General features: G+C 34.4%; 1 protein-coding gene across 1 annotated transcript in view; it reads left to right on the top strand.

Moving 5' to 3' along the window:
- LOC136982882 (piezo-type mechanosensitive ion channel component 2-like) overlaps positions 1-27940 on the top strand; it is a 128143-nt gene that overhangs the window by 23143 nt on the left and 77060 nt on the right. Inside the window, 7 exon segments of the mRNA XM_067279433.1 lie at positions 1867-2133; positions 7383-7467; positions 7630-7838; positions 16804-16952; positions 17034-17183; positions 24083-24363; positions 24452-24585. Coding sequence (XP_067135534.1) covers positions 1867-2133; positions 7383-7467; positions 7630-7838; positions 16804-16952; positions 17034-17183; positions 24083-24363; positions 24452-24585 — 1275 coding nt within the window.

Raw genomic sequence — 27940 nt, 5'->3', positions numbered from 1 at the left:
CTCGGTTGTAGAGACTGTACATTATTTGGTGCACTTTAGTCTTAAATTACTGTACTTTTGAAAATGCATCTCTCTCTTTCTAAAATTTAATATCTAATGATATAGTCTGTAAATTTTCTCTGTTCCTGAAAAAAATTTTCTGTTTTCTCTCCACTACTGCTAGATTGTTTTTGATTTCAGTTAATAAATCTTAAAACAAAATTTATTGTTATAAAAATAAATATTACAAAAGTTTTTTTTTATAATTTTATTAATGAAGAGCCATAGAATTAACCATATATATTTCTGTAGTCATTGGAACATTCTATTGTCTTTTGAATTTTTATTCTCTAATATAGTTAGTGTTGCCACCTTTACAAAATCGCTGACCCAGATGGCAGGTCAGCGATTTTGCGCATGATCATGCACAATGTCATTTTACAATGTGAAGAATAACATGCATGCCGGTTCTAAATCAGTTACAGTTAGGGACTTGGGACTTGCGTAGGAGTAACGTATGTAACCTAAATTAAGTAATAAAGAACAGATAATTTAGCTCTATAGAAGACATGCAGATGTACAAGCAAAAAAAAAAAAGGTCGAGAGGCAGGTTACATGTTACACGTCGGCATAAACAAAATAACGTGGCAGAATGGCAGATGAGTTTCAGTGAGTTTGAGGTCTTTCGCTGTTCAAATGGTGTAAATTTATAAAAATATTTGCAAGAACTTTGATTCATCGTAATTTCACAATTTCTACAAAATTCCCGGACAGTGAGTCAATTCCCGGACTGTCCGGGTGAAAACCGGACAAGTAGTAACACTAGTAGTTTTCTTAACTCCTCAGAAAAATGAATTTGATTGTTAATATCAGTTTTTGATGAATTAAGCTTTTCAAAATAAATCCAAATTAAAATAACTGGCTTAATTTGAAATAAAATTAATGCATATATGCTGCATTTTTTAATTGCATTTTGCTATTTATTATATTAATAAAAAGAAAATTAAATGAAATGATTGATTTATAATCATAAATTTAATGAAGAATGAATGTTTCCAATTTTTTGCTGAATCAATTTTGGTACTAAATATTAGTATAAAATGGTTGATCTAGATCAGGGGTGGCCAACTTTTGTGCACAAAAGATCTACTTTTTATCGTAAAAATGTGTTGCGATCGACTTGTTGTCATAGGCATAGTCTAAGTGGGGAAGGAGAAGTGTGAAATACATACTATGTTTATACACTGTGTTTCAGTACGAAGTGCACTCACTGCTTATGAGTCGAATCATAACTGCATGCATATAGTTGCGTTCGGTTACAAATATAATACATTAAGTCAAGACATCGCTAGCGATCGACCAAAATTGGTTTGGCGATCGACTGGTCGATCGTGATCGACTTGTTGGCCACCCCTGATCTAGATGGCTGAGTTAGTTAAGGTGTCAGTCTATTGCTGTGGGTCTCAGGATCAATTTTAAGTAAACAACTGCGCAAGAATTTTTTATGGACAGTCAGTCTTGGATATGTTGGGTTCCATATCTCATCACTCGTCTGTTCATATTGTTGACTTGACCAAACCCCTGATGGATATGGAAAGAAAGGTCATCTTAGGGCACAGGGCAGAAAGTATTTAAAAAATGGAAAAAAATGCTATGATAAAGATGCATAAAATAATACATGTTAATTAATACCTTTTACAATAATGAAATCACTCTTAATGATTCAGTATAAAATTGAAAATTTTTTGAAAAGTCATTTATATTATAAATCCAATGTTATATTGACTGAATAAAGTTTTATTTTACTGTAGTTATTAGTGATTATTTTGTTTGCATCACTATGCTTAAAGATAATTGAATTAATTTAAAATTAATATTTATTTTTAGATCTGGAGCATCACTTATCATAGTTGGCTCACTTTTATCCTTCTTATTTGGTCTTATATATTATGGTTAATGCCAAATACACGTCAAGCTTGTCTTTCTTCATCACCTGCTTTAATAATATATGCTACAATCTTGTTACTGATTCAATATATTTTTAGTCTTAATTTGAATGAAGATGAATTACCATCAAAACTGAAAGTTGTTAATCTTGCCCAAATTGGAATAATAAAATATTATGATATGTCTTATAAACCATTATTTGTTAAGGTGAGTAAAAATGATAATTATGAATAATTTATTAAAATAATCTAAATTTAAATAGAATTTTTGATATATCAGTATCATAAAAATATAGATATAAAAAAAAATTTTAGAAAGTCAAAATGATGAATTTAAATTATTTGTAATAATTATTAATATAAATATATGATGGGTTCAGGTGTAAAAGACAGTAACCCTCAACTCAAATTTTATTGCAATGATGATTAAAATAAAATTTTACATACATTAAATTATATAAAAGTAAATTTAATAGGCAGATAATTATTTATCACATGATCATTAGCATGAATCATATGAAGTTGCCTGTCCCAACAGCATATATCATCTTCTACAATATAAAATTAAATTTATCAAAATTATTAACTTTCTGATTAAAGATTTCCATGCAGGGGGAAAGAATCTACATCTTGAAAGTTTATAGTGGCATTTTTTCTAGCAGCTTTGTATCAATATATCCCTAACTGTTCTAAATAATAAGTTTTTTTTTTTGTGGGTGGTGTTATATAGGAGGCATGTATGATTGAAATATACATCTGTGTTGGGGTTGGCAACAAAGGTTGCTAATGTGTTGGCCACCTCTTTCAAAATGGAAGTACAATGTTTTTTGAGGCAGGCGTTTAAGTGTTGCCTTGTAGCACCCATGTATTCTAAGTTGCAGTTGGCTCTATGATTCATAACTGGGATAGAATATATACCAGGTTGGAGGCACATGTCTGGATGGTCTTTAGCTTTTCAGAGGAGGGTGAAAACCAAGGGACTTCTGAAAGCTAGTCAAAAATTATTCTGACAATTTCTTTGTATAGGATGGCTAGTCTTCTGTTGTACTGTACAGTACATGACAGCATTGTATATGGTGTTCTGGGGGCAGTTGTTAGGCATAACAGAAATGATACAGAAAAGATGACAATTTAGACCTTTGATGGTGTTTGGAGAGCAGCCATGTAGTCTGGCATATTAAGCAATAGTTTGGAATTCCTTGTTGCTGTCTTGAATGTCAGACAAACGAGTGAAGGTTTGACAAATTAAGCCACTGAAGTCAGCCATTGGATGGTGTGGAGGCAGGAAGCTTATACACAATCCAATCAGATTTTCATTCCTGCTCCTTCTCACATTCCTTTTTTTCTTTAAGATGGCTGACTTTAGTTGAGATGTGTCTATTGGATAAGGTAAGCTACAGATCAAGGATATGAACTTCTTGCTTGTTATCCTGTTCCAGGGGGGAGACAAAGGCTGTAGGGACTGGTGTTGATTATATGCAAGAAATCTTGAATACAGAATTTTTGTTACCACAAGATAAGAATATTGTTGACATAATGTGAGACCATTTTGCCTGCCTTCAACCACCACATAAGAGAATGTGGTGGTTGAAGGCAGGCAGAATGGAGATCTTGAGTTGCCAAATGGCTATTTTTCAAAGGGTGCCTGAGAGGGGGCTGTCCATAGGTACACCCTTACCTTGCAGAAAAGTCATGCCTTAGAAAGCAAAATAGAAGTGTAACAAGAGATCAACAAATCTAGGATGTTAAGGTGATGCTTAGCTGAGTCCTGAATGCTACTAAGAAGAAAGTTATACAGAGAACAAAAGCATGGTTCAATGTGGATAGAAGGATAAAGAGACTGGAAGTCACAAACTGTAAAGTATACTGGACCATGGAATGTCTAGAAAAAAATGACTCTGTACCTAATTGTTAAATGTAGCCATAATATAGCCCAATACAATCCAAGAGATCGTTTGCTATTAATCAGGAATTGGATTATTTGATGTACATGGATAGGCTGAAAAGTAATGCACACATGCTTGTAGAGTGCGAACGAAATGATCTTCAGAAGTGCGCCAGGTGGCATGTGGAAGTAACATTCCCCCTCTATGCACATGCACAGGTTTGAGGTCGTTGTGTTCATTCAGTATATTTCGAGAAGCAGAAATATGGAGACATGTTTTAGTGCTATGTCAACGCGAGTTAAACAGCATGCTGTTATCAAATTTTTAACTGCTGAAAAAGTGAGAATCCTCATTGTTTAAAGGCTGTTTATGGTGACGATGCTGTTGATAGGTCTACTGTAAATTGATGGATAATAAAATTTCGTGGTTGCAAGCCTGGAAAAACCATAATTGTTGATGAAACACACAGCAGACGTCCAATCACTGCCACAGACAATAAACATTGCAATGAGGGGCAACAGTAAATTCTTCTCAGTACATACAGACTCTAAAACCATTCCAACGTCAAGTTTGTCATGTTAGAGGCAGCCTGGCACCAATAATCTTGCAATATGACAACACTTGTCCACACATCTCGTGCACAACTGGAGAGGCTCTGCAAAACCTGAAGTTTGAACCAATTCCACACCCTTCTTATTCTCCTGATCTTGTGCCTTGCAATTTTTATTTTTTTCCTCTACTCAAGAGAGACCTCAAGGGTAATCATTACACCTCAGACGATGAGGTGAAGGCAGCTGTCAAGTCCTGGATTCGAGAAAAGTCAGAAGAATTTTTCAGTGACAGAATGAAAAAACTTGTTACACGTTGGGAGAAATGAGTTAGCCTTAACGATGACTATGTTGAAAAATAAATATATGATTTTGAAGCTTAAGAATTGTACTTTAATGTACTTTTTGCCTGATCTTGCTATTTGTTTTTGTTCGTGTTCTACAAGCATGTGTGCATTACTTTTCAGCCTACCCTCGTATATATCTGATTTTCTGTTTTGTATAAATAGATGTACTGTTTCTTGGAATTTCATAATATTCATAGAATGTACTTTTTTCTACTATAATTGTACAACTTTAAATTGTAACTATAATTCTACCCTAATTGTACACTGTCAATATGAATTATTTAATTTTAACTTTATTTTGTTTTAACAGGAAAAATTATACAATAGGATTACGATTTACTTATCCCGTGGTTTCTTATAACTTTTGTGAAAATTTTTTTTTCTGTAAATAAACTGTTATTAGCCTATTTTATAACATAACTTTATAACAAAGATTTAGATTTAGTGGGGAGGTAGTAGAATGAGTTTTTTTAAACTCAACTATGGAAGAAAGGGTTGCAAGCAAAATTACCACTCCAAGTGCAAAATACTGAAGGTACACTGCTTTGCTAAAATATAGGTCCTCTTATTCAGAATTTCAATGTTCATTTGTGAATTTCTCGAATGTAGTACACAAAGAAACTGGAATAATTTTTTACAACAGGATATTTTATTCGCGTATATAGATACAGGAAGGATTGTGGGATGCCAGCTATAATATCTCTATCCCCGACACAGGTATATATTAGTACGGAACCCGACAAAAAAATTAATAACATAAGCTTCAGGTCTCGTGACGACTATTCCGATACATAAATAACTATCTTACAAAGGGTGATTACAAATATATATAGACCTTACTTCTAAACTTATAATTAATTATAACTAATGCAGAACGATAGAAGAATTTAGGACAATAAAATAACGGATAAGAGAAGAAAAAAAAAGAAATGGGTACCCAACTATTTTGGCGCTAATATGATGAGGTGCATATAACGGTACATATAACGGTGTATATGGCGATCTCTTCTTAATGACGAAAAAACAGTCAATATATTCACTAAACATAAAGTCCTCTTTGTCTTCACCCACGTAATCTCAAAGACGCATACGGGAGCTCTCCTTTTCTCGTCTTTCCTCCTTCAGCTCTTGCTCAAAAGTGACTCCTTTGTCTTAGTTCTACCCCTGAGGGCTGCGTACAGTCCTATTGTCCATAATGGGGTCGCCTATTGTTAAGCTGTTAAGCACCGGTTGGGGAAGGGTTCCAGGAAGTAAAGATAATAGGAATAGGAAAGAGAAGGAAAAATATATTCTAAGATAAAATAAAATATAACTATACATTACACAAATGGCATCTAGCCACACATTCATACATAAACTTAGAGATAATTAAAATATTAGAATAAATTTAAGAAAAATATATAAATATATTTATATTTCTTCTTAAACTTATTGGATATTATCAGTTATAATAATGATAATATTCAAGATAATTTATAATATATATTATATTATTATTAAGTTGTTATAAAAGATTGCACTTATTTTGGGACATGTCTGATAATTGAAAAAAGGTGAATGTTAAAGTAATGAATGAAAGTTACATTGTAAGTTTTTATTTTCTCAACTTAAAATTGAGTTAACATCAAATTTAATACACTCAATAATCAAAGGGTATTCAAGTATTACAATGTTTTAGGTTTCTGTTACAATCAGTCGTTTTGTCTTTTTGTGACAATTAAGTATTAGTCTAATTCTCAAATTTTCTTATAAGATAATCCTACTGTCAGTAGACAATTGAAAAATACAGAGGAGAGTAGACACTATGAGGGAGAGATTCCTCAAATTTTCATGTCACATAATCGCTGCCTTCTTCTGGTTGTCTCGTCAATTGGAGCAGAGTCCATTGACTTTTGTAACTCTTCCTTTGCACAGTCCCATTGTCGCAGTTGCCTTCATGTTCTTCCTGTAATAGAACAAAAAAAAAAAAAAGGTGTTGCTCTCCCAATATATACACTTTCCTGCTCCCCCTCTGGGTTTATTGCTCCTGCAGGCAATAACGGGTAACAGGCAATGGAATATTCTAGAAGTTTATAAACAAAGACTTCATAACCAATAATTTTTAATTTTATTTACAGAAATGATAAATGATTGTCACAATATGTACAGTACAGTTATTAAAGATTCTTCAATTTAAAATTCAATTATAATTGCATTTTCTGGAATAAGAAAAATTCAATAACTCAAATGCTTTCAGATTATCCTGGATATCTTCTCAGAAATCAACTAATACTTTTTTTATTTAAAATATGGAGTTTATAATAAAATAAGTTAAAAGTAGTACATTGTAAATTTCTAAATAATTGTATTATTGTATTATAGATTTAATTATTCTACATATTCATTTCTTTATTCAATTAATCATTTCTGTTGAAATATTTAATTTATATAATTTACATAATTAGTAATTTTAGAATTTACTAAATAGATTTTTAATATTATTTTCTTTGTTCATGAAGAAAAGCTGTTATAATCTTGACAACATTTTTGCAAGTGTTCCTGGATATTGTAAATGTATAAATTAAAATATAATATTATTGACTAAGAGAAATTGATAGAATTTATATAAATTTAAACAAATAATTAAATTGCTTAAAATTATTTGTAAAATATTAATAGCAAATATTCTCTTTTCAGACTTTATATACTATGATGTTTTGGATAACTCTCCATCAATATGTTAGAAAAAAGTATAGAACATCTCAAAATCAATTATCTGAAGGTAAGTCATAGAATGTGTTTTTGTATGTGTCTGTGTATTATATACATTATATGTTTTCAAATAGAATACAGGAAAATGAAATAGAAATTTCCTATTACTCAATATAAAAAAACAAAAATTTTCTGACAATAATTTAAGTGTAAATCTTTTTTATATTTACAGATACACAAAAGCAGTTAAGTAAAATAATTTCTGCAGGAAAAATTCCATCACAATTTTTTTGTATGCAAATAATGAAACAGCTTATGATTAAATACTGGATTTGGGTTGTTTTATTCATGTTAATGTTTTTGTCTCTCAGTGGTTCTCGTGTTGTATTATATCGGATCATTTACATGGCACTGTTTCTATTTTTCATATTAGTTTTTCAGGTATCTATTTATTTTTTTTCTATAAAATTTGCTAATATTAGTCAAAATTTATTTCAAATAGTCATTACTAAAAATGTTTTATATCTTTATATTATAATTAAACTATTTAAATAAATAATTATATTATGATTTAGTCTTCAATTTTAATGGCAATGTATTTTACTATAATCATTCATACTCTTATATAAGAATATATTTTTTGACTTTATCAAATCTATTAATGCTAATATATTGTTATATTTTAAACAAATATAAAAGAAATATAAGTACTACAATTTGGCAATAGATAAGATTTGATTTGTAAAGTGTGAAACACGATAAGAATACACAAACACGTGAATTTGATTAAAACAAGTTTAATCTTGCAATAAACAATTATATACAGTGTTGGCCGAGTATATGAAATAACAAGACCCTGAGAGTCGCTCGGCTTTGATAGAATTAAAAAAAGAGGTTTATTAATTACAGCGAACATAAATAATTTACAAAGAAACGATTACACCCACTTACTAATTACTAATACAAATACATTTGGGACTGCGCGTAACAATGTCATCAATTAGTCCCCGCGTGCCGACAAGACAAAGAACTTATTCTAACTTATATCTAGCTTAACTAAGTACAGGGCCCTAGAGAAAGATAAGGTGGAAGAGAATTAAACAGAGATGATAAGACTGAAAATTGGTTCGAAGGGGTGACTGGCGGTAATAAATAAGAAAAAAAAAACCTCGGATCCGTTCCTTAATAACTTTCTTTGTTTCTGTTCGTCCCGTTTTTCTCTCTCTCCGAAAAATCTTCCTTCCTCTCGCTCCTGTCCTCCTATCTCCACTGACGTAACCCCTCGACCCCTCGGTGTCACACCCTTTTTGTTTTTATTACCGTCCAGGCCACATGTGTCGACTAACTACCGCGTGGTTAAGTAAATAGAAAACGGAAGTAAAATTGTTACTACAGGAAGATAGTATAAGGAAAGTAAAGAAAAGAAAATAAATAAGGTTTAATAAAGCCACATACGTCCCCACCAAAAGACATATTAACAATTAACAGAAACATTAATATGGAGATACACAACCATTAATGGATGATGAACTACAGTTCATCTTCCAAAGTGAAGCCGGCGATAGTCCACTTTCTGCCCCCGTAAGTTATACGGGTGGGAGATATTACCCCTCTGTTCCAGCATGGTCTCATTACCCGAATCCTTGCGGTCTCCTTGATGCTGCTGGTTATGTTGATTATACCTATTGTAGCTCGCCCGTTGCGCAGTGGGTAGGTGAGGGATGTCTTCTTCCTCTTCAATCTCCTCGATCTCTCCGGATTGTGATCCTTCGTGTCCAATTGGGATGTTACGCTTCCGTCTAGGCTCACGGAAGTTTGAGAAGCACGGTTTTAGTCTGTCTATGTGTACAACAAGTTTTTCCTTTTTATTACAATTTTCGATTTCCGCGTTAACAGGCCCCAGGAGGCGAGAGACACGGAAAGGACCTAAATATTTTGGAGAAAACTTGCCTTGCTTCTTCCCTTTCCTTAACATCCAAACTTTCTGCCCTACCTCAAAGCTCCTCACCTTCCTCCCTGTGTTGATGCGGTTACGGTTAAGTTTGTTACGGTTGCGACTTAATTCGTATGCCGATTCACGGATGCATCGTAGCTTATCCATAAGGAAATCACGATACTCCCGAATACCCGGGTAGTCATTTGTCTGTTCAACAGGGAACGCATGAGGGAATTTAGGATCAAATCCGTAAAGAAGAAATGAAGGTGACTCACTAGTAGAGGAGTGTGTAGCATTATTATAAGCGAACACAGCAGTCTGTAAGAAGGTATCCCAATTGTTGTTGCTGCCGCCTGATATTCTGGCCAAAAGGTTACTGATGGATTTGTTCACACGTTCACAAACTGAGTTCGAACAAGGGCGATATGATGTCGTAACATTGTGCTTGACGGTAAGGATGTTGCACATTTCATTAAAGATGGAGGACGTAAAATTCGTGCCCCGGTCAGAGATGATGATCTCGGGACTGCCATATCTGCAGACTATCCTTTCGAAAAACACATTGGCTACAGAGGCCGCAGATTGGTCCCTTAAAGGGACGGCTTCTGTGTATCGAGTAAACATGTCAATTATGGTGAGAATATAACGATTACCCTTATGTGTTTGATTTAAAGGGCCAATTATGTCGATTGACACCTTTTGAAACGGATAATTAGCGACTTCCGTTTCTTGAAAGGGGGCTCTTCCTTGATGTAAGTTATGTTGTTGGCAAACTTTGCAGAACTTCACGAATCTATCGACGAGTTTTTTCATCTTCTTGAAGTAGTAGTAACGGTTGATCAGGTCACACGTTTTTTCTTTGCCGTAGTGTCCGGCTAATGGTGATTCATGGAATGCTTTAATTACGTCATTAATTGCTGTTTCCCCTACACAAACACGCCTCCATTGACGTATTCCAAACCGTCCCGGTCGTACGTGGACTAATACATCACCATCTACTTGATACTCAGGAAGTATGCCACTACTCGGGTAATCATTGTAAGAGGGTGGGAATTTAATTAAATGATTTCTCATTGGACCAAAAATTCTGTCCCCAATCTGGGACTTCTTTACCTTTTTCCACAACTCTTCACTGATGCAATTAATGACATCGCTGTTTGAGGGGGCTTCTTCTCTACTACCATGTGGTCGAGACAATAAATCAGCCACTGGGTTACTCTTCCCTTGAACATGCGTAATGACCAAATCAAAATTAGATAATTCTACGGCCCATCTCATGAGGCGGTTATTGTGATTTTTCATATTTTTCACAAAGGTTAAAGGTTTGTGGTCGGAAAGCACAGTGACCTTCTGACCAAGAATAAGATGTTTAAAGTGGCGGAGGGCTAAGATTATTGAGTAGCATTCCTTCTCGATAGTGGAATATTTTAGTTCGGGCCCACGGAACTTCCTACTAAAGTAGCCAATGGGAATGAGTTTCCCTTCGCTTTCCTGTTCTAAGACCGCACCAGCCCAGGTATCTGAAGCGTCCGAGTGCATGAAAAAAGGTATTTTAAAGTCGGGATGAGATAGCACAGGGGGTTTAGATAATAGTTCTTTAAATTTTTCGAAGCTTGATTGGCACTGGTCGTCCCATAAGAACTTTACATATTTTTTAGTCAGATATGTAAGAGGAAGAGCAATCTCGGCAAAGTTTGGGATAAAGTTGCGGAAGAATCCCACCATTCCGAGGAAACTCCTGACGTCTTTCACATTACGCGGGGGTTGGACTTCTTTAATCGCATCCACGTTGCAGGGATCAGGTCGTATCCCCTTACTATCGATGATGTGTCCCAGATACCGCACTTCTTTCACCATGAATTTCGATTTTTTTGGGTGCAATTTCAAGTTGGCTTTGTCTAATATAGAGATTACCTCCCTTAGGAGTTTCACGTGATCTTCAAAGGATTGGGAGAACAACACAATATCGTCTTGAAAGACGAAACAATTGATATCTATGAATCTCCCCAACAGCCTAGACATGGCGTATTGAAAATACCTCCCGCTATTCTTTCCACCTTGCGGGAGGCGGCACATCTGGAATTTTCCCCAAGGAGTAGAGAAAGCAAAGAAATGACGTGTTGATTCATGTATGGGTATCTGGAAATATCCAGACTTTAGGTCGATTACCGAGAAGAATTTGCTTCCCTGAAACTTCGTTAAGATCTCATCCACACGGGCTAGAGGGAACTCCTGGGACTGGGTTACTTCGTTAATTCTTCGTAGATCGAGAGTAACCCTTAACTCGCCGGACTCCTTCGGGACAATGTGAAGGGGGGAATTCCATTCAGAAGTACTCTCCTCGCAAATCCCCGCCTTCAGATATGAAACTATCATTTTCTTTAGTTCACTCAAATAACATTGCGGTATTCTATATTGTTTTGTATTAATTATTTGGTTACTTTTAATGATAGGTGTATGAAGAAATTCCTTAGTACCGGTCAAATCTTCTATTTTCCGTGCGAAACATCCGGGGTGTTCATTAAAGATACGCTCCACTTCCTTTTTTTCGTAGTCTTTCAAATGGGATAAATTAACCTCCATCGTATTATCGGATTCCTCCCTTCTGAATCCACAACACTGATAAAAGTCATCAATTTCGGTTCTATTCCAAGATGTTACATTCTCACCTGTTTCAATTAATACTTCCGGGAACCTGTTTAACACATCCATACCCAATACTCCTTCGTATTCGACTTCGGATGGCAAGTGCATGCAAGTCATTTGAACATTTTGAGTTCTCCCTCCTCTTTCGATCTTGATATTAGACTCCCATTCGCATTCGATAACCTCCCCACCGATTCCTCGTAGTCGTTTCCAACTCCTGTGAAGTGCACCGTTCGGTCCCCTACTCCATATCTCGCTCTGAGCGATCTTCAGGCTTAGCACGGACCTTTCCGCACCCGTATCGACCAGAAACTTGATACTGGTACCATAAGCATCACCAAGAATGAGGGGAAGGCCCTTTTTAGAGAAGAACACATTAGGGGCCAGGGTTAGCTCGATGCATGGGACGTGATACTGGCTATCATCACGCCCCGTAATTAGTTTAAATCATTTATATTCCGTTGAGGGCACTGGCGGGCCAGGTGGCGAGGATTCCCACAAATGTAACACCTTTTTAGGACAGATCGGTTCGGGCTATCCTTATTTTTATCTAGATTTCCACCCAGTCTTTCGACCAAACCATTAACAGTACTACATAACGACCCCACCATTTTTTCCAACCTTTCAAGTCTATCGTCTTCCTTTGTTTTCACAATATTCATCACACCATTCGGATCCTCATTAGCGGTTGGGTTCTTTATTTCAATGGTGTGTACAAATTTATTTTCTCTACTAACGTTACACTCGAGTTCGACCCGTTCTTCCCTCTCCGCTTCCTTAATTGCCTGATCTAAGGTCTGGGGTTCTCTCCTTAATACGTATCCCTTTAGCTGGGGCCTTAGGCCCTTTATAAATCTCTCTCTAATAATGTCATCCCTCAAGGCACCAATTTTTTCGTTATTGGAAGCGGCCTTCGACAACAGTGTATTCATGCGGATGACATAGTCACATACCGTCTCATCATGGTTCTGCTTAATACTTAAGAGTTGGTCGAGTGCATTCTTTTCCTTAAGTTCTCGCTTTTCGTAACATTGAATTAATTTTTGCCTAATTCCCTCAAAAGTACAAGGATCTTGGTCAGCCAAGCTGAAGAACGTCGATAATGGCCCCCCTTTTAACCGAGCTTGTAAGACAGCCAATTTCACTTCACTGTTCCACCCAGCCAGGCGAGATATATTATCTATGGTCTTGAAGAATTGGCGGACATTAACCAAATCACTGCCACTATTAGAAAAAATGGGAACCATTCCTAGAAACCCTGTGACTACCGGAGGGATCCCCTCACCCTCGCCTCCTGAGGATGTAGCAAGATTGTTCTGGTTACAATCATCCATAATTAATGATATAAAAATAATACAATTGATTACAAATTGTAGGGCCTTAAATCTACAGGCACGATAATACAATGCTACGTTCTATACAATAAAAACCGTATCCCGTTACTAACAGAATCCTGTCGCGGACGCCATTGTTGGCCGAGTATATGAAATAACAAGACCCTGAGAGTCGCTCGGCTTTGATAGAATTAAAAAAAAGAGGTTTATTAATTTCAGCGAACATAAATAATTTACAAAGAAACGATTACACACACTTACTAATTACTAATACAAATACATTTGGGACTGCGCGTAACAATGTCATCAATTAGTCCCCGCGTGCCGACAAGACAAAGAACTTATTCTAACTTATATCTAGCTTAACTAAGTACAGGGCCCTAGAGAAAGATAAGGTGGAAGAGAATTAAACAGAGATGATAAGACTGAAAATTGGTTCGAAGGGGTGACTGGCGGTAATAAATAAGAAAAAAAAAACCTCGGATCCGTTCCTTAATAACTTTCTTTGTTTCTGTTCGTCCCGTTTTTCTCTCTCTCCGAAAAATCTTCCTTCCTCTCGCTCCTGTCCTCCTATCTCCTCTGACGTAACCCCTCGACCCCTCGGTGTCACACCCTTTTTGTTTTTATTACCGTCCAGGCCACATGTGTCGACTAACTACCGCGTGGTTAAGTAAATAGAAAACGGAAGTAAAATTGTTACTACAGGAAGATAGTATAAGGAAAGTAAAGAAAAGAAAATAAATAAGGTTTAATAAAGCCACAACAGAAAGTTCTTTTGGATTCCCTCAGTCTCTCACAATGCTGATTTCTCTCACTGCCTGATAACAACAATAAATCAAGTAGCTTGCTTCTGTGGTAACTACTTGCCTGACAATAATAATCAAAATACGCATGATCCTTAACTAAATTAATCCTAAAGATACAAAAACATAGAGATAGGGAAATGAGAAGAATGAATAGGATAGTGGGGTACCCAATTTCTTGATGGAACTTTGATGCCAGCTTGTGCCTTTTTCTGAGTAGCTCTGGGTTCTTCTTTCATGTGTTGAATATCTTCTACGATAGTTTTGTCAGTCTCTCTGATTTGATCGTCTGGATCTTCACTTCACGGCTCTCTATTTAACTCTTGTCAAATTTCGTCTCATGAGCTTACTGATCTACCTCTGTGCTTTCTCGTGTCTGGCCCAAGAATTACCGTTAGAGACTCAGATTTCTACTCGTTATCTTCCTCAAAGTGCATTGTCTCACCTGACCTCCTAGTGGGTGAAAAGGGGAGAGCCCCTGTTCCCAGAAGTCAGAACAATAGACAAAGAAAGTTAGAAGGAAGGATTAAGAAGGGGAGAGAATTATTAAAACTATTAAATCTAGAATACATATAAACAAAATTATATGGTGTATAGCCACAGATTCACCTGATTATATAATAGAATCTGAGAAAATTTGCTACCTGTTCTTTCGTTTGTGTAAAGATGAAGATTTCCTAACAGGAAAAATGTATGCTGTAAATGATAAAGGAGACATATTCTTCAAAACTGTTCTTATTTAGTAAAAATTTTTGTATTTTTACTTTTCTCTACTGTTTAATGTTCTGTTCTTAAGAAATTATATGTCTAATCTTTAATCATTTGCATATGTTAAGTTCAAAGACCAAAATTGCTCATTGAGCAAAAAAAACAACTACAACGTGTTGTTGTTAATTCAAAACGACCACAAAGCGAAATTCATGTTGTGGCTTTCATGATATTTGACCACAATGCATTCTGGTTATGTTAGGTTAGGCTAGATTACTCGGAGAGGTTGAAATTGGTTCGAATGTTTTAGTTAGGGTGCCTGATGTTGATCGGGGACATGAAGCTCCCAGAAATGTTTTAGCTGTTGTTATGAGCATTAATCCATCAGGTCTCTATCAGTTAAGGAACAAAGGTCTTCTTGATCGACTTTATGCTCATAATAAATTTACAATTTCTGAGAGTAACATTCTTATTAACATTCAGGACCAGGACGTACCCTCAACTTCATTAACACTTCACTTAGCATCTATGTTAACATCTGGAAGTAAGCAAGGGTTTATAATGAGTCACTGTAAAAGATACTGCATTGATAAAAAATGCAAATGTCACTCAAAGAACATAAAATGCAACTCAGAATGTCACAGTAATAGTTCTTGTAAAAATAAATAACTCTGCAACATTCTTGATTCTCATAAAAAAGATTGATTTATTAATAAAAGTTTCTGACAAAGCAATTATTTTTAGTAAATTAGTTGTTTGAAAATGTTGACATCTCGAGTACTGCAACAGATTTTCACAAATGATTACCAGTTGTTGAAAGTAACCAAGTTACCTAACTAACCTCACCTAACCAGAATATGTTGTGGTCAAATATCACGAAAGCCACGACATGAAATTTGCTTTGTGGTCGTTTTGAATTAGCTATAATGTGTTGTGGCTGTTTTTACAAATGCCACGACGTGAATTTCGTTTAATGGCTATTTTGAAACGATCAAAATTGCTCAATGAGCAATTTTTGTCATTTCAAAGACCAGCTCAAAGTAGGCTCAAAAATCGAAATCACTCAATGAGCAATTTCAGTCTTTGAGCCTAACACACATAAAGCAGTTAAAAAATGAATAATTGAATCTTAAAAATCCATGATGATGTGGCTTTTAACAAGCTTTGTATATTGAAGCAGAGGAGAGCATCAAGTTAAAGATAAACTTTATTGTATGAATTTGTGTTTCTGCAAAGTGTAGATGATGATGATGAGATATGAAGACACTTTAATTCTATGTTTGAGTGTTTCTTTCAAATTTATGAAATTCCAAATCATCCTAGATTTTTTATTAACTGAATCTTGATTTTGTTAGTTAGTTCAAGTGCTACATACTTGAAGCACTATATAATGTTAAAATGTTAGCAGTTGTATATAACAACGATGCCCAAATTGTGGGTCGTGAGCCACATGCGGCTCTTCAAGAGCTTAATTGTGGCTCAACTAATAAATAAAAAATATTTGTTATTTTTAAAAATTTCATTACAAACATTACAAGTTCATAAACCTTCGACTAGCAAAGAGTAAATAAAAAAAAATGTAATAAATATGTCAAAATTCTCAAAATAAATACATTATTTTGAAATTTTTATTTTTTATACCAAGAACATTAGGTGCGGCTCCCAATATTTTCAGGTAGGTAACTAGAGTTCTTACAGCAAAAAGTCTGAGCACCCCTGGTATATAACATACATTGATTATGAATATAATTGATATAACAAGAGTTTTTTAACATATTCAATATTAAAATAATAGCATAATAATTAACTTTTTGTTCAGTTTTTTGATTATGTATTAAGAGAGCTCATATAACCTTTTTTCATGTAGTAGAGTTTAATATATGCCTCTTTTTCACTATGACTCTGCATTCATGGTTATTAAAAATTTTAATGTTAAGTTATTTTACTATTCTAATGAAGTATCTTTATTTTATTTTTAGCTTTCATATCGTTTATGGAGATTTGTCATGTATGGATTTTGGCTTGTTGTAATTATTTATTCCATGTTAGTTTTGTTCTCAATTTACACTTATCAGTTTCAAAATTTCCAGTATTATTGGAGAGACTATTTAAATATTTCATTGGAATTGTAAGCTATATCATTTTATCAAAATTTTAAAATTTACTTGATTTTATTAATAAAAATACTTTAATGAATATTTAATTTCAGACAAAATGATATTGGATTAGAAAAATATGAAGAAGATCCTTGGTCCTTATTTCTTAAATTACTCCCATCAACTTTATTCTTAATTATTACAATTATACAACTACACCACTTTCATAAAGAGTTTTTATTAATGAGCAGCTTGAATAATAGGTAAATTTTATTAATTAATGCCTTAAATTTAATGATGAAACACAAATAGTAGTATTCCGAAATTTGAACTAAAAAAATTTAGAAATTAATAGTTGGAGTTTTATAAAATTGATAACTTCTTAACTTCTTAAATAGATTTTATTGGAAAATTTTAAAGATTATATGTTTATGCCAACACATTAATTAAATTAATCCAAAAAGTAAGCTCACTATTAAATTAAACCATTATAAAAACATTATTAAAGAATTTTTTAAAGATTTTAAGTGTATACAGATTTTTTATTTTGTAAAAGCTGTTTCCCATGAAATTTTTCTTAAAATGTAATTACATGTATTTATCTTAATTATATTATAACAATGGTATATATACCCTGTATCAAAAAGTGAAGAATTATTATTACACTCAGCAAATTTATTCAATTCTTTATTTGCCAAATATTCATTTCAGTCTGTCTGATCAGCTTCAATTGGATTTTGTAAACAATAATAGTCATCCCAAAAGTAGAGCCTCTGATAATATAGTTAAATCTTAGGTGTACAACTTTAAATTACAAAATATAATATATAAATAAACTAAGTTACTCAAATTACTTTGTTATAATATAAAGAAAGTTAAAGAACAATTGTACCATATAGACAAGCTGCTCACAAAACCAAATTATAATTCAAACAAGGGAACAAAATACGTAAAATATAGATTTAAAAGAGAACCAAAAATAGGAAATCTGAAGAGAACTGGAGTCAGCACTAAAAAAAAGATGTGGTGGTCAAGGTAGAAGAAAAGAGAACAACTTTACCCAAAAAGAACAGACCAAGATCTATATTCCAAAGTTTTTGCTCCCTTGTTTTAATCGTAATTTGGTTATATGAATGGTTTGTCTGTATGCTATAATTGTTTTTTATATCTTGTGAATTATAACAAGCTGATTTGAGTAACTTAATTTAAATTACAAAACATAATGTATGGATAGATATATTTGAGATTTAATTGTAGTGTTTATGATTGTTATCAGAGACTGTATTTTTAGAATCGCTTGTATTGTTTATAAAATCCAATTGAGAAGAGCCAGACAGGCCAAAATGCATATGGGGCAAATAGAGTTAAATTCACTGAGACTGTAATAAGCCTGATCCATTGTGTTATGTATTTGTTATGTATGTAAACCTCCAGAGGATAACCCACACCGAATTGCCCCTTGACCTAGTTAGGCGACCCCGCACCTCTGACCTTTGTCTTTGTCGTGCTTCTTTGTCTTCGGGCAGTCGTGCGTTAGCTGTTGTAACACTTAGACCTGGAGGCACAAACGTTACGTTGTATTACCCGCCGTTACGTTCTATTTTAATAAAGTTGTTTATATACGTTAACAGTAATCGTTTATTTTACGGACACAACAATTGGCGACGAGGATAAAACTGACGACAAGGATAAAATTGGCGAGAAGAATAAAATTGACGACAAGGATAAAATTAGCAACGAAGACAGAAAGGATATAAAAATGAGTGAACTTACGGAATTAATTTCAACTCTAGATGTGTTTATCAAGAAACTACAGAGTCAGTCAGCGGAGACAAAACCAGAACTATCAGTTCAACGAGTTCTCCAAACGCAAGCCTTAACCTTCGAAACTTACGACGAAACGTCCGAGACCTTTGAAAACTATTCCCAACGACTGGATAACTTTCTCAAAATCAAAGGACTAACCGGAACTGACGCCATTACTGAAGAAGCTAAGGTAATGATATTAATCAATTGTCTTGGACCGAAACATTATCAGCTACTGACCAACCTAACGGCACCAGAAATACCCTCTAGGCGAACCTTTGCTGAATTAATGAAGTTACTACAAAATCACCTAACACCCAAACGAAATATCCTAACAGAACAGCATAAATTTTTGTCCAGAGTACAACATAATGGTGAGTCCATTTCAAATTACGTGACTTCTTTAAAACAACTCTCGAAAAGCGCAGATTTCAAGTCTAGTTGTAACAATGCGGACTGTATAAAATCCGTCATAGATTTAATGTTAAGAGTACAATTCATACGTGGTTTACGAGACGCCGACATCCGTGAGAAAATTCTACAACAAACTGATCTAACCTTCGAACAGACGCTAGAAATTGCATTAGCCATAGAAGCTTCCAAAATCGAAAACGACGAAGTATATAAAAGTAACCACCTTGTTCACAAAATTACCAAAAATACTCAAATAAAACGACGCTCACACCCCCAAATACAACCGTCAAATCGGAACAAAAGCAGAATAGAAGGTCGCAGTGGAAACCCACTTATACTCCACGAACTCCATTTAGAAGGACTATGCTTACATTGCGGGAAAAACAACCATAAATCAGTAAATTGTAGAGTCAAAGACCAGTTGAAATGTGAACGATGTCATAAAAAGGGCCACACGGGGAAAGTTTGCATATCATTCTTAAGGAAACAAACGTCAACAATCAACAGGAATCATAACGTCCACAATATTAATCACGAACGTGTAATTGACTTTGATATAAACAGCGTTCTAGATATATTTGTTAATACAACAGGAACCGATGACAGACTCCTCACAGAAATCTACGTTAACGGTAAAAAAGTCCGTTTTGAATGTGACACTGGCAGTCGCGTCACTCTCATCAGTATCGACGAATTCAATCGCTTACAATTGAACGCACCTATAGCAAAAACGGAAGTGACTTTTCGAAGTTACACAGGAGATATTTTCAAACCTCTAGGAGTAGCAAAAGTGAAAACAAAATATGATGATAACTACAGTATAGAGGACTTGTATGTCGTTCCCTTCCAAAAAAATGCAATAGTAGGAAGAGATTGGATTCGGAGCTTAAGGATTGACATCAATGAACTCAGTCACACAACTACAGTCAACAACATTTCGTCAACAGAAGCAGAAACATCCATTTCAAAAATCATAGAACGCTACTCAGATGTATTCACTCCCACAGTTGGCCAAATACCTAATTATATTTGCTCGTTAAAACTGAGAGATGGTGCCAAACCAATGTTCTTAAAACCACGCCCAGTTCCATATGCATTAAAGGAAGAAGTGGATAAGGAACTAGATAAATTAGAAAGTGAGGGTATCATCGAAAAAGTGGATTATTCAGAGTGGGGAACACCCATAGTCGTTATTCCAAAACCCAATGGGACAGTACGAATTTGTGCCGACTATAAGGTCACAGTCAACAAACAGTTGCACGACTCACGCCACCCAATTCCACGCATTGAAGATATTTTCAATAAATTACAGAATGGATCTTATTTTTGCACGTTAGATATCCACAAAGCTTATCTTCATCTATCAGTTGATGATGACAGTGCGAAAATACAAACAATCTCAACACACCGTGGAACCTATCTAGCAAAACGATTATTTTTTGGAATTAAATCTGCACCAAACGAGTTCCACAAGTTTATCGACCAATTCACCCAAAATCTTGAAGGAGTGGTGGCTTATTTTGACGACATCATAATTCAAGGAAAAACTTATAAAGAATGCATGAACCGTTTACTGAATGTCTTAGACAAGTTGAGAGCTAATGACTTACACGTAAACATCAGTAAGTGCAAATTCTTTGAAAGAAAAGTACAATATTTAGGACATATAATTAGTGCAGAAGGACTACAAAAGTCTCCAGACAAAATAAAAGCCATCCAGGATGCACCTCGCCCGAGAAATGTGGAAGAATTACGCCAATTTCTAGGACTTGTTAATTACTATTCCAGATTCATAAAGAATGCATCAGACATTTTATATCCATTGAATCAACGTTTAAAGAAAAACGCTCAATTCCGTTGGACAGCAGAGGAGGAAACAGCTTTCATTCGTGCAAAAGCTGAGATTATCAGTGATAGGGTACTAATTCCATTTAACTCTAAACTACCAATAACATTAGCAACAGATGCCAGCCCATTTGGACTCTCTGGAATATTGTCACACCAGATGCCAAATGGAACAGAACGGCCTATAGCATTTGCTTCCAGATCTCTCACATTTGCCGAACAAAACTATAGCCAACTGGATAAAGAGGCCACTGCTGTGTACTGGGCTTGTAAGAAATTTTTCGATTATATCTATGGAAGGAAATTTACTCTTATAGTCGACAATAAACCCATGATGACGATACTACATCCCGACAAGAAGCTACCTGTTTTGACAGCTACAAGAATGCTACGATACGCGCACTTCCTTTCCAACTTCGATTATACCATCAAACATAGGAAGTCGATTGAACATACAAATGCTGATTACCTGTCACGGAATCCTATACCCATAACAAGAAAAGAAGCCCAGGCAGAAGACCACGATGATACTTATCACGACACCGTTGTTAAACATATCTCAACTGCAACTATCACCGCCAAGGACATTCGAAGAGAATCATCAATTGATAAGGAACTATCACAGATCAAAAATGACATTGTCAATGGCCATATGTACGACCCAGAAATATCCACACACAACGGAATTCTGTTTAGAGGACACCGTGTAATTGTCCCAAGAAGTTTACAGCCAGCAGTCCTGCAAGAGCTACACTCTACACACGTAGGAATCGTTCGAATGAAGGCTCTAGCCCGAAATTACTGTTACTGGCGTAATATTGACTCTGATATCGAGAATATGGTTAAAAGTTGCAAAGAGTGCTGTGACATTAAGAAAAACCCAACAAAGGCCCCAATACACAAATGGGAAACGCCTACAAAAAACTGGCAACGTATACACATCGATTATGCAGGACCATTTATGAATCATTATTTCTTTATTGTTGTTGATGCCAAATCAAAGTGGCCAGAAATATTCTATACAAAGAAAGCACCAGACACATCCATCACAATTCATTTTCTACGTGAAGTCTTTGGTCGATTTGGTCTACCTGAGATTTTAGTAAGTGATAATGCAAGTATTTTTAAGTCACAAGAATTTCAAGAGTTTTGTTCGAGAAACGGAATCCGTCAAAACTTAATTGCACCAGGACACCCAGCCACAAATGGCCAGGCTGAAAGATACTGTCACACCTTAAAAACACACCTCAAATGTATGAAGTATGAAAGTGGTACTCTACATCAGAAGCTCCACGAACTACTATTCCGGTATAGAGCGACTCCCTTATCTAACGGGAAAAGTCCAGCAGAAAACTTGTTAGGACACAAAATAAGAACAAAATTAGATCTGCTCAAACCTCAGGCACAAGCTTCCCAAAGGAACGTAACCGAACAACCGAAATTCTACAAATTTTATCGTGTGGGAAATCGTGTACAATCCCGAAATTACACAACGTCCGGCCCTTGGAAATATGGTATTGTTGTTGAACGACTAGGTCGTGTACATTACTTAATTGAACTCGACGATGGATACGTAATTAAAAGGCATTACGATCAACTACGCCCATGTGAAATCAACAAACAGACAAATCCTATTCAAATAAGATTCGACTTCAACAAAAAGGAAATTGACAAGTGTAACGACATAGCTAACAGTAGAGACTCATCCCCAGCTAGTGCTAGTCCACACCCAAGCACAATTAGCTACGACGAAGGAACTGTAACGACTTTACCCAACAAAAAGGAGACAATGACGAAAACAACTTCCGAACAGCCCCTAGAGAAGGAGGAGGGAGAGTCTAGCCGAACGATGACAAACTCAAATGAATCGGAGCCTCGACGATCAACGCGAATACGAAGGCCAGTACAACGCCTAAATCTGTAAACGAACAAATTTTAAACATTTTATTAAGCGTGGGAGAATTGTTATGTATTTGTTATGTATGTAAACCTCCAGAGGATAACCCACACCGAATTGCCCCTTGACCTAGTTAGGCGACCCCGCACCTCTGACCTTTGTCTTTGTCGTGCTTCTTTGTCTTCGGGCAGTCGTGCGTTAGCTGTTGTAACACTTAGACCTGGAGGCACAAACGTTACGTTGTATTTTAATAAAGTTGTTTATATACGTTAACAGTAATCGTTTATTTTACGGACACAACACATTGATTCTAGTTAACTATTATTTTATAAAAGATTAGAATTATTATTTTCATTAAATAATTTGTATTGGAATAATTCTGCATTTATCTTATATAAAATAATTAATACAAATAAAATTGTAATGATTGGTCTATTTGGATGTTTGTTGCTGCATCATGGGAAAATAAACATATTTTAACCAAACTTTGTATTTTGAATCTGTTGATTCAGGAGAAAAGTTTATACATACATATGATCTCAAAATCTACATTGTGATTTAAATTGTAACAGATTTCTGTCTGTTTCTCTTCATATGCTATATGGCGACACACATGAATTAGCAATTGTCTGTCAAGCAATGGCAGCTGCTGATTCATATGCAAGTGAGAAATTAGCAAAAAATGTGAGAAGTTGAAAAAAGTGACATCACTGCTAGGTGACACTATATATATAAATGGCAGATTTTTTGAAATATTTCTTATTGTGTTTATGATTATATTTAGCCATAACTATATTGGTATAAGTTGTGTGTTGTGTTCTCCAACCTCAACTATTCCTAAAACCCACCTCCTCTTAACTTAAACCCGAGCAATTTTTTGTGTTCTGCAGTTTCGTTATTGTAAATACTCAGTCAATAAATGTACATTTTAGTTACTAGACCATTGTTTTTATTATCCTCTCCCAATTCATTCTCACTAATCCCACATTCTCTAAAGAGCCCGAGCAATGTTGGGCACATGCTGGTAGTTTATCTAATAATTATTTGAGTGATGATATAATTTGATCTATTTCACATTTCAACTTATATTTTTTTATGGAATTTTGTTTTATTTATTTATTAATTTATTTATTTTAACTTTTGATATTATTGTTATAAATCTTGATCAGTTAAATAACTTTTTATTATAAAACTTTCTAGATCAATTGAAAATAATGGAACTAATCGAAGCAGTTTAGTATTTGGAATTGATTCAAAACAAACACATTCTAACAATGGAGAATGTTCTCTGGATGTAGAAAATTTGTTTCTGGAGGATGAAAATCCAAATTCAAGACACAAAAAATTATTGGAAAATGTCAAAGAATCACAAAACAACAGAGAAATAAATATTGAAAAATCGTTCTCTGAGATCTCAGAACAACCACATTTTGTTCAAGAAGATACACAAACAAATAGATTTACTGGATTTACAAAGGAAAGTAAGATACAGATTTATATTAAAATTTTTATATATTAGTACATTTATCATTATTCTAATTTTTATGTTTACTTTAAAATTTATAACAGAAATTACAAATATATTTAAAAATGTTTGTAATATGAAATTCATGTGTGATTTTTGGGAACTTCTATGGAGAATATTGGAGATTCATATAATTAAAATTGTTTTATTCTCTGTCATGTGTCTTTCAGTTTTTGATGTAAGTAATATATACGTGTATATTTCACATTTATGAATTTTAAAAATTGTTTAATTACTAATTTCTCATTATTTTATGTGTATATAAAACTTAAATATAATTTTGTAATATTATTATTATTTTAATTTTGGTTCTATTCTTTATGAACCCTTATAATATGTTATATAGAAAATAAATTGATTAAGTTTATTATTAAAAAATAATAAAAATGATGATAGTTAATAGATAAATGAAAATAAAAATGAATCAATTGCATATCTGCAGATGATTTTTTTATATTCTCTTAAAGTACATTTAATTACTTTTCTAAATACAGCAAAGCATCAAAAAAACTGTTAATTTGGACCAGACCATCCACATTTTCAATTTGTCTAGATTTGTGTGGTAAACTAAGCAGATGAGCTTGGCATTGTTTGGGCAAAACAGCAAAGATTAAGATTGTTAAATTATTTCATACTTTTAACCCTTATATTATAATAATTGATTTATATTTGCAAAGGTTATCTTACATAAGGTTTATCACACTGAGTGCCCAATCTAACACATTTTAAAAATACTTTAAATTGGGTACAATAGAAGAATAAGGAATTTTTAAAATTTGTTATATTGGTCACTTGGTATGATAAATCTTACATAAGGTAACCTTTTAGTTATATAAATCAAATACTATAATATAACAAACAATAAAACAAAAACCTTATAAAGAGTTTGGTTATTTCAGCCTAAATTAATTAATTTAATTTTAATATTTCAGCCTACTATTGCCATATTTATCATGATACTCAGATGATCCAAAATGGCTCAATTTCATTAGTCAAGTGGACACCAATTGAAAATGTGGATATCTTAAAAAATTTAAGATATCCTGATTTTTTCTTAATGTTTAACTGTAAGAAACTACCATTCACAGCTGAATATCAAATGGTAATTTGTCAATGAATCAAATTTCACAAAAAAAAAGGACTAAATATTTAAACTCAGCACCCTCAAAAATCACTTAAATCATATTTTGTCCTTGTCAATAACTTTGTATTATGTAATTTTCCTATTTGAATACCACCATACCTATAGGTCTGATAGGAAGAAGGGACTGTTGCGGAAGGGGGTCGAAGTAATTCAACCAAAAGTAGTCGTTGACCTCCTCCCGGAAGAGAAGGTCAGTGAGAGAGAGGACTACTATTAATATTTGAAAAGTGATTCGTGTTGGATAGGTTGCGATTGCCCTGCATATGATCAAAGTCATATGAAGTCTTTAACGTCTGAAAGTCTTCATATGACTTGTTTAGATAAAAAAAGGTTTGTAAAAACACGAGAATAATTACTTTAACGTGATGATAGTGTTTACATTTTGGCAATAGATTGTATAAACTACATGAGAAGTATGTTCTTGTAAATACTGCATTTATAGAAAATTATTGGGCTGCAATTTGAAAAAATTGTAGACATAAATTCAGACTGTCATTCACCTGTGTGTGTCCCCTTCCTTAAACTTGAGAAAGGAATTAGGTAGATGAAAGTTGAGATCAGATGTGGAAAGTGTAGTGTCAGGAGACCCAGATTAACTGTATACAAATCTTGATTTGGACCAGAAGTCATGTTACTTCGACTGAAAATTTTTCCCTGAACGGAGTTAGATAGATGACCAATATAACTCTATTGCTAACAGGAAAAGTATGATGTACAGGGACAAGACCACCACTAAAAGAATTGAGAACATTGTGACAAAAAGTCGCAGTTTAGCAATGTGACAATGTCACAATAAATAATTGCTTATTAGAATTGGTTTGGTTTATTTGGTTATGGCAATACAACACATGAGCAATCAACTGAGAGGGATGCATCCCAGGAAGACTTTTATGGGAAGCTGGACCCTATTCAGGTGTTACTAACATGAAGAAAACCTAGTAAACTCCACAACTAACTAATTACCAGTGATCGGTGGTTGGTTTTATCCACTCAGTTACTGGAGGACACTTATTAGAATTAAGAAAGTACCCATTCAGAAATGAAAACACCCAAGTTGTTAGATGTGGAAAATTAAATACTTGTAGACTTTTCAGAAGGTAACACTTTTAATTCCATGCAGGCAAGTACTATATGCTACCTGTCACAAGTAATGATAGAGCACATCTATTTTGCACTGTATCATTGTAGCAGTAATTTAGTGAATATAATATACATACATACATATTAAAATTATATCTTTTTTTGTAAGAATTATATTTAATTTATTATTTTGTTAAATTTTCTGCTGAAAGATAGCACTACATGTAAATCAGCAAATCAAATTTACACAGAAACTAATTGATTTATAGAAATCCAATAGATATTTTGGGGTGGAATGTATGACATTATCTAAGTTAAAGTATGTGAACATAACTGCCGAGTTTTGTAGCAATTGGTTGAACGGCCTAGGAGTGTGTAACAAACAAACATCTTTATTTATCTCTGTGTGTGTGTGTGTGTGTGTGTGTGTGTGTGTGCGCGCGCTCGTGCGTGCGTGCGTGTGTATGTGCATGTAGATTATCATTTTAAACTACTGTAAACTCCAAATACACTGTAATTCAAGTTTAAGTTTTCTAAGTTCAAGCCAGTATTCCAGAAATAATATAAGAATACTTACAAAAATTCAAAATATAATTTACAGAATTACTATATTTAATCAAAAATACACTGAAGTGCCTACTATAGCGTGCCTCTTGTTGATTATCCGATGGATCTAAGTCCACGGATGTAATAAGGATGTATGTTAAGGACTCAAGTAATGACCAATTACACGTGCACGAATTTGGCGAAACAACAGTAATTTATTCTAACAGTACAATAACCGCGAGATGCTTCCTAACCCTCAAGTTTACACGATACACGACTTAAAACTAACGAAATTTACAATACTCTATATACATATATACATACACATTTTCCTTCTATACAATAATTGCATATATTAGCCTTCGACGAATCACGGTATTATGTTAAGTAAATGCAACACGATCTCGAGTTCCAAGCGTTCCTTTTCTTTACGTTAATTCACAAAACTAATAGTTCTTTCCGATACCTGAACGTAATTTACGTCACCAGAAGTACGTCCCTCGTTGATACTTCTCAATTACACTACGATGGAAACGGATTGTGCTTCCCGACTGAAAGTGGTCGCCCTTTCTAGACTCCTGTTCTCCCGGTCTAACTCCGACGTCCTTGCTGACCCTTCCTCGGCAACCTTCCTCGACGAATCCAAAAGCAGCCAAAAAGAGTCCTCAATCGTGAGAGTCCCTCAATTTATATTTCCCGCTCTCCGGAAGTCCGCTTCACTTATTGTCCCACTCTGGACCAATCAGAAAGCTTCTCACGTATC

The sequence above is a fragment of the Centruroides vittatus genome, unplaced genomic scaffold (genome assembly GCF_030686945.1).
Source record: "Centruroides vittatus isolate TY-2023 unplaced genomic scaffold, ASM3068694v2 contig_874, whole genome shotgun sequence".
Taxonomy (NCBI): domain Eukaryota; kingdom Metazoa; phylum Arthropoda; class Arachnida; order Scorpiones; family Buthidae; genus Centruroides; species Centruroides vittatus.
This window is presented reverse-complemented; position numbering and strand designations above follow the sequence as displayed.